General features: G+C 38.1%; 1 protein-coding gene across 2 annotated transcripts in view; it reads left to right on the top strand.

Moving 5' to 3' along the window:
• The window catches only part of PTP4A2 (protein tyrosine phosphatase 4A2), a 28,645-nt gene extending 14,714 nt beyond the window's left edge, over window positions 1-13,931 (top strand). For both annotated transcript variants that reach the window (XM_032389140.1, XM_032389149.1), the window contains exons 2-6: window positions 173-868; window positions 3,735-3,827; window positions 8,256-8,386; window positions 10,527-10,601; window positions 11,400-13,931. In XM_032389140.1, coding sequence (XP_032245031.1) covers window positions 773-868; window positions 3,735-3,827; window positions 8,256-8,386; window positions 10,527-10,601; window positions 11,400-11,508 — 504 coding nt within the window. In that variant the 5' untranslated portion in view covers window positions 173-772 and the 3' untranslated portion in view covers window positions 11,509-13,931. The remainder of the gene's footprint in view (window positions 1-172; window positions 869-3,734; window positions 3,828-8,255; window positions 8,387-10,526; window positions 10,602-11,399) is intronic.
• Window positions 13,932-14,309: the final 378 nt, after the last annotated feature.

Consider the following 14,309-nt stretch of genomic DNA (forward strand, 5'->3'; position numbering starts at 1 on the left):
CTTAAAACTCTTGGTATACATTTTTATCCTAGTCTTCGTAGATGACAGTAATTTAGAATTAGTGGCATTTCAGATGTCTTTGGACTCACAGAGAACGTATTCTTGACTTTGAGCATCATATTTACTGTGCTGTCAATCTCCAGTTCATTTTACGTATGTTTTTCTCCTCTAGGTTTTTCGTTGGAATATACGTTGCACATTTATGGCGATTCTGAGCGTGAGGGCAGACTTCTGCCAGGCTCAGCACAGCGTTTTCGCTGACAAGTGAGCTTGGGGGTTCTATGTGCCATAATTAACATTGCCTTGAAGACTCTGGACACCGAGACTGGCCTCAGAAATAGTTGGCTTTTTTTTTTTTTTATTGCAAGCATATTTCTTTTAATGACTCCAGTAAAATTAAGCATCAAGTAAACAAAAGTGGAAAGCAACCTACACTTTTAACTTGTCTCACTAGTGCCTAAATGTAGTAAAGGCTACTTAAGTTTTGTATGTAGTTGGATTTTTTTGGAGTCCGAAGGTATCCATCTGCAGACATTGAGGCCCAAGTTGAATTTGGATTCAAGTGGATTCTAAATACTTCTGCTTACCTTGAAGAGAGAAGCTTCTTAAAGAATAAACAAGTTGAATAGAGAAAACACTGATCAATATTAGGCATTTTAGTGGTCTTTTTAATGTTTTCTGCTGTGAAACATTTCAAGATTTATTGATTTTTTTTTTTTTCATTTTCCCCATCACACCCACACACGCACGCTCACACTTTTTATTTGCCATAATGAACCGTCCAGCCCCTGTGGAGATCTCCTATGAGAATATGCGTTTTCTGATAACTCACAACCCTACCAATGCTACCCTCAACAAGTTCACAGAGGTAAGATTGTAGTATGGTCTACTTTTTGGATTGATTTATAGGTAAAGTTACAAATGAACAGTATTATGAAGAAATCTCTTAACACAAGGCCATTTATTTCATGTTTGGAATATGGATGGTCATCCTACCAATCTTTGTTTGAATTGGGTTGAATTAGTTACAACAGACTTTTAAAAAAGAACATTTATGGAATTTGGGGAGACCTTAGAGATTATCTAGTAGGTTTTTTTTTTATATCCTTTCTACATAGTTAGCAGTTCATATTTTTAATAATAAAAATAATTAACATTTATTGAACTCTTAGTATATGTATCCAACATTGCAATAAGCAGTTTTATGCATTGTATCATTTACTACTGAAAATAGCCCTATGCGGTATAGGTACTGGTATTATCTCCCTCCTACAGATGAGGAAACTGAGTTTCAGGGCAGTTTGGTAATTTAGTAATTTGCCTAAAGGTACACAGCATATGGTAGAACTGTCTCTTGACTCAAAAACCCGTGTCTGCCTCAAATATTCTAGCCAGTTTTGATAAAAACCTACTCCAGAACTACTTAGCAATAGTAAACATCATATACAAGGGTCAGAACCTTACAGGGAGGAGAGGTATTATAGGTAACATTTTTTAAAAACTTTTTTATTGTTACGTTAATCACCATACATTACATCATTAGTTTTTGATGTAGTGTTCCATGATTCATTGTTTTATAGGTAACATTTTTATGTCAGATCCTTCATTTTCTCTGCTATATTTATGGAGTAGACTTAGCTGAATGAACTCCTAGGGATTATTAATCTACCCCTCGCATTTTACAGATGGCAAAACTGAGTTCAGAAGAGGTTTTGACTTGCTTAAGGACACAAATATTTACTATAAAAATTTCTTTTTTTCTTTTTTAAATTTTTTTTTTAAGATTTTATTTATTTGCGAGAGAGAGAATGAGAGACAGAGAGCATGAGAGGGAGGAGGGTCAGAGGGAGAAGCAGACTCCCTGCTGAGCAGGGAGCCTGATGTGGGACTCGATCCCGGGACTCCAGGATCATGACCTGAGCCGAAGGCAGTTGCTTAACCAACTGAGCCACCCAGGCGCCCTACTATAAAAATTTCTATAACCTTTCCGTGAATGGCAACTATGGAGTTCATTTTAATAGGATTTTATCTGTATTTTGAAATGTTTTAAAATTACTGACTGCATGTAATACTAACAACTTTCCTGAGTCTGTTTTAGAAGAAGGCCTTTCTGTGAAAAATAAAGTTCTTTAGCAATTAAAATAACTTTACTCTTTAGATAATCAAATGATGGATGGACACTTCTTGTAGGATGTCACTATTCCTGCTCTTTATACTTCTAATTCCCAGAGCTTCTTAACTTTGTGTACACAGTGTACAAGTTGATTCCAGGCCTGTGTGCCCTTAGGTTGTTCAGTCATCTTTAAGCCTGGTTGAATTATGTGATACTATTTTCAGCCTGTGGATTCCTTGGTCATAGACTCCAAAAGTGGCAGAGGCCACTGTCCTGCAACTATAAAAAGATGTTGGTGGCCCATTGAAGATAGGTGGTCACTGGATTAGGCATTACAGTAGGAAAATTTTTAAAGGAGCAAGGCTTCTGGCTGTTGTAATGGTATGTTTGTTGGCTTTGTAATATACCACTTTTTAATCTTAATTTCAAGATTACTTTTGTTTCTTTCATTTTATCTTATTTTTTTAAAGATTTTTAAGTAACCTCTACACCCATTGTGGGGCTTGAACTTTAAAACCTCAAGATCAAGAGTTGCATGCTCCACTGACTGAGACAGCCAGGCGCCCTACTTTTGTTTCTTTAAATTAAAAAAGCAATAAGTACTTACTGTGTAAAAATCAGAAGATACATAAACAAAAGACAGTTTGAAAATTCTTAACTCTTAATACCTGGCTTCTGGATGTTTTTCTCTGCATATATGTGTATATTTATTTATATATATATATAGATAGGATCACACTCTCTCTCTCTCTCTATTTTTTAAAGATTTTTATTTATTTATTTGACAGAGACACAGCGAGAGAGGGAACACGTGCAGGGGGAGTGGGAGAGGGAGAAGCAGGCTCCCCATGGAGCAGGGAGCCTGATGCGGGGCTCGATCCCAGGACCCTGGGATCGTGACCTGAGCCGAAGGCAGATGCTTAACGACAGACATCCAGGCGCCCCAGGATCACACTATATTTTAAAAAAATCTTCCCCCAACCTTTTTAATATTATTTTTATAGCTGTCATAGTATCCTGTATGGATGTGCCATACTCTGTAACTGTTCCCCTGTTTTGGACCATTCATGTTTCCATCTTTTTACCATTCCAAACAGCCCATGCTGAACACACTGGTACCTAAATCTTTGGGTATATCTTTAATTACTTTGTTAGTATAAATTCTCAGAAGTAGAATTTCTAGGTCAAAGTTTATATGTGCTTTTATAGTTTTTGTGATATGTTACCAAATTGTCCTTTATAAAGGTAATTGTGTTGATGCTTCCACTAAGAGCTTGAGTGTCCATTCTATATGTTGCCACCATGAGAATGATTTTTTTTTTTTTTAAAGATTTTATTTATTTATTTGAGAGAGAGAGAGCACAAGAGGGGGGAGCGGGAGAGGGAAAAGCAGACTCCCTGCTGAGCAGGGAGCCCGATGTGGAACTCGATCCCGGGACTCCAGGATCATGACCTGAGCCGAAGGCAGTTGCTTAACCAACTGAGCCACCCAGGCGCCCCATGAGAACGACTTTTATCTTTGTCTAAGAATGATGTCTCATTGCTTCAGTTTATAATAGTACATTTTCAAAGTTTTGGTTGCAGATTCTAAAAGTATGTTCCCTTATATTCTTCTTTAAAGGAACTTAAGAAGTATGGAGTGACAACTTTGGTTCGAGTTTGTGATGCTACATATGATAAAGCTCCAGTTGAAAAAGAAGGAATCCACGTTCTAGTGAGTGTGTAGTGTTTTAATTTTTCACTACAAACAACTAGTACCTTTTAAACTTAACTATTTTTAAAACTGGGCACTCAGTAGTATGCTTTTTTAAGCTTATAGGAGATACAGTGTTGATAACAATCTTTAAAAATTTTTGGATTGGCAGTTTTGTCCATTTGTGCCCTTGAAGTTTATATATGCAGAGTATTTTCAACAAATGAAAAGCAAAATTGAGTGTACACTTATTTCAAGAAAATGGAAATTTGTATTTTATTTTCTCTAGGAAATTATTGCAATATTTAGCTTTTGTATCTAGGCTACTGGTTTGAATCTAACTGAAAGTAATTTCCATCAGAAATTCTTAAGTCACATGGAAATACAGTTGGCCCTTGAATGTGGGGTTAGGGACACCAACCCCCACATAGTCAGAAATCCACATATAACTTTTGACTTTCCAAAAACTTAACTACTAATAGCCTACTGTTAACCAGAAACCTTACCAATAGCATAAACAGGCCATTAACACATATTTTGTATGTTACATGTATTATATACTATATTCTTACAATAAAGTTAGCTAGAGAAAAGAAAATTTTATTTAAAAATAAGAGAAAATACATTTATAGTACTATACTGTGTTTATTGGAAAAAAATCTGCATGTAGGTGGACCCACACAGTTCAAACCTGTGTTGTTTGAGGGTCGGCTGTATTCTGTCTGATTTTGCAAGTACTAATTAGTTACTATTTCGTGGATAACCTATAGGGGACAGAAAGGCTGGAGAAGAGGTTAAGGGAGAGGGAGAAGGCATAGTTTCTGATACTTTGTGGTAGGTTCTAAGAAGGTTTTCAGTTTGAACATGAAGTGATTGGAATTATTTTAAATTCCTCCTTAGTCCCTAAATACACTATTTCATTTATTGGAAACAGGAGCCTCAGGTTAGGTAAAATTTTGTACCTTCTTGCCTAAATAGTTGTCTAAACCGCAAGAGCATGTAATGAAATGACCTTGTAGTCTTAGGTGTCTTAGAGTTCTTTGATTTAATCGTGGGAAGACAGTGTTGTAGGAAGAGAACTGGAGAGTTTTTAAGTAGTTGTTTAGGAAGAAAGTAATAAGATACTGGTACAAGGTTATGTTCCTATTTTTTATTGAGAGGTAGTTCTGTAGTCTTTATGCATTGGTCAGTAGTTGGGAAGGCAGTTCATGCAAAGAAAATAAATGTCCTGTTGGTAAGGCAGTTGTCTCATATCTGATCCACAAAGTTTCCTCACCTCCATTTTGGTGAAAACAAAAAACTAAATAGCCAAGCATTATGTTTTTTAAAAATGTATTTTAATAGAATGGTATGGTAGTAATTTGCTTTCATTCCCATTTCTAAAGGACTTTAAGGTGCCCTGGCTGGAAATCACTGGGGATACATATAAACATGTATAAAACGTAACCCTGTGTTTAAAAATATAAAAACAAAATTTTAACTTCTGAAACTAGGCTGACTACGAGTTCTTTTTCCTGTATTGTGAGTATGTTCTCCAGTGGGCAGATGAGAAATCAGTTTGTTTTGACAGATGGCATGTGTGAGAAAATGAACTGTGGATTGACTGTAGTTTGTTTGAATTAATAATGTTGGTAAACACCTTTATGAGATAGAAATGAACTAAAGCTTTAACTTGAACCAGTTTGTCAAAGATAATGGTAGATCTGGGATTTATTCTACACCTTTAAATCTACACTTTCGTTTTAAGTAGCTGTGATCAGATAAAATTAAAGGTCTAACTTAAACTTTTAAACAAGAAGGACATTTAGAATTAACCTTGGAATTTCTTTGCTTTTTCCAGAGATTTTAAGTGGATTGTTAATCTACTTTTGCTAAGTGAAGAAGGTTTGGAATACTTTATAGATTTTATTTATTTATTTATTTTAGAGTGAGAAAGAGAGAGTGCGAGTGTGGGGGGAGGGGCAGAGGGAGAAGAGAGAAAGAATCTCAGGCAGACTCTGTGCTGAGTGGGGAACCTTATGAGGGGCTTGATCTCATGACCCTGAGGTCATGACCTGAGCCGGAACCAAGAGTCAGATGCTCACCTGACTGAGCCACCCAGGTGCCCCTGGAATACTTTATAAGAGGTTGTCCCCAAAATAAGACCTTACAAATCTTTTGACTAATGTTCTTGCAACTCAGAGGCATATTGGAAAAGACTAACGGTGGTTTCAGTTGTCACTTTGAAGTTCAGACAGTTCTAAATAATTATTTTAATGATTTTTTTTTTTTTAAGATTTTATTTATTTATTTGACAGAGAGAGAGATAGCAAGAGCAGGAACACAAGCAGGGGGAGTGGGAGAGGGAGAAGCAGGCTTCCTGCGGAGCAGGGAGCCCGATGCGGGGCTCGATCCCAGGACCCTGGGATCATGACCTGAGCCGAAGGCAGACGCTTAACGACTGAGCCACCCAGGCGCCCCTTTAATGATTTTTTTTGATAGAAACTGCTTTATATGAGTAAGTGAAGCATGTTTCATATTATTGTTACTTAACTGGGTGTATTTTAGGGAGTATTAGAGGAAGTAAGCTCTCAACTAAGGTACTTGCTTACTGGTTTTACTGCTATTTACAGTTAAACTTAGTGACATTTGTAATGATAACACTGACAGCCCTTTAATTATGGGGTGTAGTTGACAAATCAAACATAATGTGTTGTCACGGCTAATGGGCTACATGAAGTGTTCTAGTGGTGCCCATAATGAGTGGAGAATCAATTTAGTGCTTTGTTACTTTTCTTTCTCTAGCATCTTAAAGTGTCCTCATCCAATCTCATTAGAATAATCTTATGTTTTAAAAAAATTCCCAGCGTTTTTGCATTTCTGTCCTTGAAGCTAGATGGGAGAGAGGGAATGCAAAATGTGAATTCCCTTCCCCTCGTTCTTTAAAGCTGATTTATGTTGGTTTCTTAGGCCCTTTTGCCAGGTAGAAAGGAAGATAAACCCTGCCTATATGCACATGGGGTTGGTCTTAATTAAAAAACAACCCAAGGGGCGCCTGGCTGGCTCAGTCAGTAGAACATGCTACTCTCGATCTTGGAGTTGTGAGTTTCAGCCCCACGTTGGGGGTAGAGATTACTTAAAAACACAAACATACACAAATCGATGAATATAAAAAGAGAAAGGGATATTTGAGAAAATGGTCTCCATTTGCTCAGGACCCTATCATGTGGCACTTGTGCTTGTTAGATGGGATCTGTATAATTTAGGCAGAGCTTTAAAAATATTTACTACTTGGTTATTTATTTATTTATTTTTAAAGATTTTATTTATTAGAGTGTGTGCACAAGTGGGGGGGGCAGAGGGAGAGGGAGAAGTAGACTCCTCACCAAGCAGGGAGCCAGACACACGGGGCTTGATCCCAGGACCCTGGGATCATGACCCAAGCTGAAGGCAGATGCTTAACTGACTGAGCCACCCAGGTGCTCCCCTCCCCTTTTTTAAAATAGACAAGCACAAAGATGGTAGTATATTTCTGTTATGATATGCTAACTACTGGAGATTTCTTATGAGAGAGCCTTTCTCTAAAGAAAAGGCATCATAGCTTAGAACTATTTGGGGGATAATCCTCAAAATATTCGTAGAGATCAATGAGATACTAGTTGGTATGCTTCTTTGCCAGAGTGGACCTTTAAATTATATTGACAGGTGTTGTATTCTCTCTTACTTTGCCGAGGCCCTAATTAGAGTTTTCTCTATAATGTCTAATTATTGCTTTATTCAGATAAAATATTTGAAGAACACTAGTTTCTTATCACTCTGATAAGAGATTTCTGTAAGATAAAATTAGATGCCTACAGTGCTGACAACATGTCATTGAGAAGGCTGAGTTCCTTGGCACACATGGATTTTGATCTTAGAAAAAACTTTTCAGCAGTGATGAGAATTGTGTTATTAAGAATAGGTATATATTGGGGGGCCTGGGTGGCTCAGTTGGTTAAGCATCTGCCTTCGGCTTAGGTCATGATCTCAGGGTCCTGGGATCTAGTCCTGCGTCGGGCTCCCTGTTCAGCAGGGAGTCTGCTGCTCCCTCTCCCTCTCCCTCTGCCCCTCCCCCTGCTTGTGTGCTCTCTCTCTCTCAAATAAATAAATAAAATCTTAAAAAAAAAAAGAATAGATATGTAGGGGCACCTGGATGGCTCAGTCGGTTAAGTGTCCAACTCTTGATTTTGGCTCAGGTCATGATCTCAGGGTTGTGAGATTGAGCCCTGCATTGGGCTCAGTGCTGGGCGTGGAGTCTGCTTAAGATTCTCTCTCTCTCTCTCTCCCTCCCTCTCTCTACCCACCCCCTAAAAAAAAAAAAAAGAAGAATATAGTTAAGTTAGATCCACCCTGTGTTCTATGCAGCTATTCTGCATTAGATACTATCCTGCAGAAAATAACAATTTAATGTAAAAGATCTTTTCTTTCCAGGATTGGCCATTTGATGACGGAGCACCACCCCCTAATCAGATAGTAGACGATTGGCTAAACCTGTTAAAAACCAAATTTCGTGAGGAGCCAGGTTGCTGTGTTGCAGTGCATTGTGTTGCAGGATTGGGAAGGTAAGCTCTTACCTTTTTGTCCCAGAATTCATTATCAAAAATTTAACTTTGGTAGAAGTTTGTATTTATTACACCAAATATTAAATTGCCTGAAGGAAAAGAAAATGAGAGCAGAAGCTGGTGTAATGGTTTCTTAAGACAGCTTTTTGTGTTTCGTGGGTTGTCTGATTCTGATGCCCATAATAGATTTAGTGGATGATGGCTCAGAAATTGTTTTGAAACTGATTTAATGTAATTATCTTATATTTGAGCTAAAAATTGGTTAATTCAGTGTGAGTTTTTATCCTTATTATTTCACATATTCAGAGGCTTAGGTCTTTGAAATGGGCAACAAAATTAAAATAATTTTAGATTCTGAAGAATCTATATGTGGTTAATTTTCGATTGAGATGAATGGGAAGTTAATAGGTGCAGAGCAGATGGCTGAACTTTAAACTTCTGAAAGGAGATGTATGGAGAATGAAAAGTAACTTTGATTTTAAAACCTTTTTCCTTGAGCATTGCATGGAATGGTGTTGCAACACTCTCATCAAGAGCAGATTAAATGCCAGTTTATGATGTGCACTTTGACTCAGAACATTAGTGCAGGCTGCTGTTGCCTCAAGGTGGTGGTGACTCAGGTTATTACCCCTGCTCAGCCCTTTTGTTTGCTCTTTTCCTTTTTGTGCAGTTTAGTATGGTACAGTTTCTTCTTCAGGGTCAGAAGTTCCAGTCCTTATTCTGAAGGGTGAAGGTAGTATTCTAACTTGACTTGGGCAGTTTGGTAACTGGTAGCTATCCTAGCAGGTAGTCCAAAGTTGGTGCCATGTAGTGGACATGTTAAAACATCATTTCCCTTGCTAGATTTTTGTCTGTGTGTGTATTACTGTTATTTTATTGTTAAGGAATCTATTTCTGTGACTGTCCTGAAACCCAGAGTGGGTGTTAATAGTGACGAGTCCTGGAGGTAACTACAGCTCACCTGGACTTTCTGGTTATAACCACTGTCTTCTCTCTCTACCTCAGCTGTAAACCCAGACTCATGAGGCCTCAATCCCTGCCTTCCTATTCCTAGAAGATGCCAAATCCAACTATGTTGGAGACTTTCAGAGGAGAAGACAGCTTTGTCTTCCCAGAAGACAAACCCTCTACTTTGCTTTATGAAGCATATAGTATTCCCAAACCACAGACAGGTTGAGACCTGCTCAGGCCTCAGTGTCCCTTGTTAGATGTAAAAACAAAACAAAACAAAACCCACATACTTACATAGAGAACTGTTCCTAATGACCAATTCTCTGACACTCTCCTAGCTCACAGAAAGGATAATCTGTTGAAGAAATCTAGCCCCTTTTTAGTATTTGATGAGGAAAAGATATTAAAATGGATTTGTAATGAAATTTCTGAGATACTCAATATAGATGACACATTTGGTCATTTTTTTTTTCCTTACTGTGTGATGATGGTTAAAGACCAATGAATTTTTGATGACAAAAAATGTGTAAATTTGAGATAATAATGTGATGTTTTAAAGAATAAAGATCTTTTTTTTTTTTAGAGAGCGAGTGCATGCCCGCAGGGGAGCAGGGAGGGGCAGAAGGATAGGGAGAGGGAATCTTAAGCAGGCTTCATGCAGTATGGAGCCTCACACAGGGCTTGATCTCACAACACTGAGATCATGATGTGAGCTGAAATCAAGAGTCGGACACTTGACTGTCTGAGCCACCCAGGTGCCCCAAGAATAAAGATCTCTTAATGAAGATGTAGAACTTAGTGCTTTACTAAAAGTGGATGACACCATAGACACTATCATGATACAGACATTTTTACTGTATAGGGAAAACAGATATTTTGATATAAGGGAAAAAAGGAAAGCTCAAGCTTTGCATTGTTTTGGTAATACGTAATCCTGGGTTTTAAAAAAAGTCTTTCAGTGCGCCTGGGTGGCTCAGTCGGTTAGGTGTCTGCCTTTGGCTCAGGTCATAATCCCCGAGTTCTGGGATTGAGCCCCGCATCGGCCTCCCTGCTGAGCGGGGAGTCTGCTTCCCCCTCACCCCTCTCTCACTCACTCTGTCTCTCAAATAAATAAATAAAATCTTTAAAAAAAAAAAATCCTTTAATTCCAAAGACTTGTGGGTATTTACAAATGAGTTTCTCTCTGTAGGGCACCTGTGCTGGTTGCACTTGCTTTGATTGAATGTGGAATGAAGTATGAAGATGCAGTTCAGTTTATAAGACAGTGAGTATGAAGTTTTATGTTCAGAAACACATAAAGCAAGACCATACAAGAAGAAGGAATTATGGAAAGTACCCTTTGTAGTATGGAATAATTTGTCGGCTTAAAAGATTGATTGAAGAAATCAAAAGGAACAAGTGGTAGAGAGACTCGTAATAGTACTGTTGGCTCCCAGATTTAAAGATTTGCTAATTTAGCTGGCAAATTTGGACACTGTAGAATATGTCCAGTATATGACTTGAATATCTAGGAAACTTTAAAATGAATAGCTAGGTAGTAGTCTAAGTGATCTAGTGACTCTTTTAATGGATATCTAAAATACCTTCCAAATGCAGCTATGACCAAGAGGCAAGGAAGAATCCATAGAGAAGGAGTTAACCACCTGTGCCTCTTAAGTGACCTGTTCAGGCACAAAATCAGGATGGTATTGCTCAGACAATCTTGGCATCAGTCTGGAATAATGGGCCATGTTATTTTGTTGTCCAGAATTCTTTGGCAGTCACTATCTTGTCCTTTCCCTTTCAACCTTTTCTTTAAGAAAAAAAAAAAGACTGATAAGAGGGCATGAAATGTATGGTAGCAGCTCTAGGAAGGTGACATAGTTCAAGGAATGCCATCTGTGCCTGCTGCTTCACACACTGCTTGCTCACCCATCGGCCCTTTCTCTTAAGTGATACGGTATAGGAAATAATGCTCTTTTTCAGCTGTGTGGAGTTAGAAATGCCTTAGGCCATAAATAATGCATTTCAGTGAGACAGCTCTTTTTTTACATGATCAAGTTTGTCATTCTTGTATTTTCAGAAAAAGAAGGGGAGCATTCAATTCCAAACAGCTGCTTTACCTGGAGAAATACCGACCTAAGATGCGATTGCGCGTCAGAGACACCAATGGGCACTGCTGTGTTCAGTAGAAAGAAGTGTAAACGAAGGCTGACTTGATTGTACATTTAGAGGGAACTCTTGGTACCTGGAAATGTGAATCTGGAATCTTTAACTGTGTCACCAAAGTAGTGATGGATTCAGTACTCCTCAACCACTTTCCTAATGATTGGAAAAAAGCAAACAAAAAAGAAATCCCTCTATAACATGAATAAAATGTTTAAGAAAAGAAAAAGAGAAAGAAAAAAGGGATTAATTCAGTGAAGGATGATTTTGCTCCTAATTGTTGGAGTTTGAATTTCTGCCAGGACTGAATTATATCAAAATCTCCTGTCTTTTTTAACTTTTCAAAATAGGTCTCTGAGGAAAACCAGCAGAACATTAGCCTGTGCAGAACCATCTGTTTGGGGAGCACACTCTTCCATTATGCTTGGCACATAGATCTCCCTGTTGTGGGATTTCTTTTCTTTTCTTTTCCTTTCCTTTGTTTTCTTTTGTCTTTTCCTTTCCTTTGTTTTCTTTTTTCTTTTCATTTCTTTTTCTTTCTTTCTTTTCTTTTCTTTCTTTCTTTCAGTGGTGGTGGGTGATACTTTCCCCCTCTGCTCTTCTTTCCCCTTTCCCTCTTTTTTCCCCTAATACATGGTGTAGATGGAATAGGAGAAGCTCTTGTTGCTGTAGGTGTGTGTGCAGTCTGGCAGCCTTAAGCCCACCTGGGCACTTTTAGAAAAAACAAAAAACAAAACAAAAAAAAGAAACAAAAAACACCAAAAAAAAAAAAAGCAGCGGCATATATATTATATGATCCAGGTGGTTTTTAGTCTTTACTGATGATGGGGTGTTCATGTTAGTTTCTTCTTGAAAACCCTATTCAGCATTAGGCAAAGTAGCCAAGAGCCTTTTGTTTTGGTTTTTATTTCGGTAAATTAGTGGGGAAATGGCATTTTAAGCATAGTCTTTCTTCTCAAAGAACTTAGCTGAGAGTCGAATTTTTCTCTTTTCCAACCAATGAAGCTAAGTGGGTATCCCAGAAACTTCTGTTTTCTGAAGGGGAGCACTCCAGGCCATCACTAAAGAAGTGTCCAGGCAGAGAGTTAGCACACTTTCTACACTTTCTAGCATTGTGGGTTTGTAGCATTACTCTGATGATGTCAGAGAATGCTGGTAGTTTAAAATTTTTATTTAGGACTTGTACTATGAATTTTCAGGAATGGTGAAAGGAATAACAGCAAAGATAGGATATTTTGGACTTGAGAAATGCCTGTGATTTGTATTTTCCAAACTGCCCCATTATGTACAGTTCAGTTTAACCACTGATTGCCTTGTTATTTTCTTACTAGGTTCTTTATGAGATTAAAAAAAAAAAATTGCTGGTTCTAAACCAACAATGCCTAGTGAGTATGTGTCCACAGGCCATACGGGGTAGAAGAGAGACGTAAAGCAACCCAGTGAGCAGCAAAGAGACTGTTGTTAATGAAATGGTGTACTGTTACTTTCGCGGATTCTCTGCCAGGTTCAATGTGCTGATCTAGAGAAGCTGTTCTGCTCCTTCGCAGAAGGCAGTTGTGACCGGGCTGCATTGACAAAGCAAGTTGAAGGAGACCATCGGGGCTCTTGCACTCTACATCTAAATGTTAATAGTGCTCTGCTTCTAAGGATTTGAATAAAGGCTTAGGGTCATCTTGTCTTGCTGGGATTTGCTATGCAGAGTCATAAACTTCCCATTGTTTTAGGATCAGCTAGGCCAGTAGGAATGGACTGGGACCTTGTCTCACACTGACGATACCTCAGACGTTGGCTGGCCGTGTGAACTGCCTCTTTCCTATGCCGGAGTTGTTTTGATTTTTAACTAAATAAATATCTGTAGATTCTCTCCTCTCCCATCCCAGAAAACAAAACAAAATAATGCTTTTTGAAACTGTTTCTAGAATTTTAAAGTGAAAAATGATGGTACTCTCCAAAATTCTTTCAGAACATGACAAGAGATTCCTTTAACATAGGTTCAAGATCAAAACAGCATACCCTCTAAACTCAGACGTCTGTTGACTTCAAGGGTTTTGATCAATACAGTAACAAACTTTTTCCCTTTGACATGCTCTGATTTTTGTTTGTGGGGAGTGTGTGTGTATGTGTGTGTATGTGTGTGTGGTATCCAGCAGTATCAGTGCCTGCCTGAGATAGGGGAATTACATTCCTGGTTCCGTATGAGGAGAAGGGTGTATAAAGCGACACGAAACATTATCCCTCATTTTGTTTTAAATTACATACTAATGTTAATTGTTCTCAGAACTGGATTTTCTTCCTCAAAATTAAAAGTTTTTTTTCTTTTGGATTTAATGAAGTATTGCTAGCTGAAGCCAGTTTGACATGGTGAGAGAGATGTCAGACTGATGAAAGGTGTGCAGCCTGATTTAAAACCAAACCCTGAACCCTTTTAAAGAACAATAAAACTTATTTTACATGCTCTTTGTCTGTGTATCGTTCTCCACCCCAGGTTGAATTTCATTTATGTCTCCTTAGAAAACTTGCTATTCTCAAGGCCTGATCTGTTAATTACTGCAAGGAGGTGAAATAATTAGAGGTTGGGAAGTTCAAAGATTTCATGCCACCCAGGTGTTCAATAAGGGTAAACTTGAGTTGGGATATGTCTGGTACGTTTTGTGGTTTAGTTCTTGGACACAACACTGTAGGAATTAGGCATCTCGTCCCTTTCCAAGGGATTTGTTGATACCATAGATTTTGATGAAGCATTGCACCTTTTTACTCAAACTCTTAGAGAACAGTGAGAAAGGAGGAACTTTATATATCATAGGACTGGGGTGTGGGGAATTTCTCT

The sequence above is a fragment of the Phoca vitulina genome, unplaced genomic scaffold (genome assembly GCF_004348235.1).
Source record: "Phoca vitulina isolate PV1807 unplaced genomic scaffold, GSC_HSeal_1.0 scaffold2, whole genome shotgun sequence".
Taxonomy (NCBI): Eukaryota; Metazoa; Chordata; class Mammalia; order Carnivora; family Phocidae; genus Phoca; species Phoca vitulina.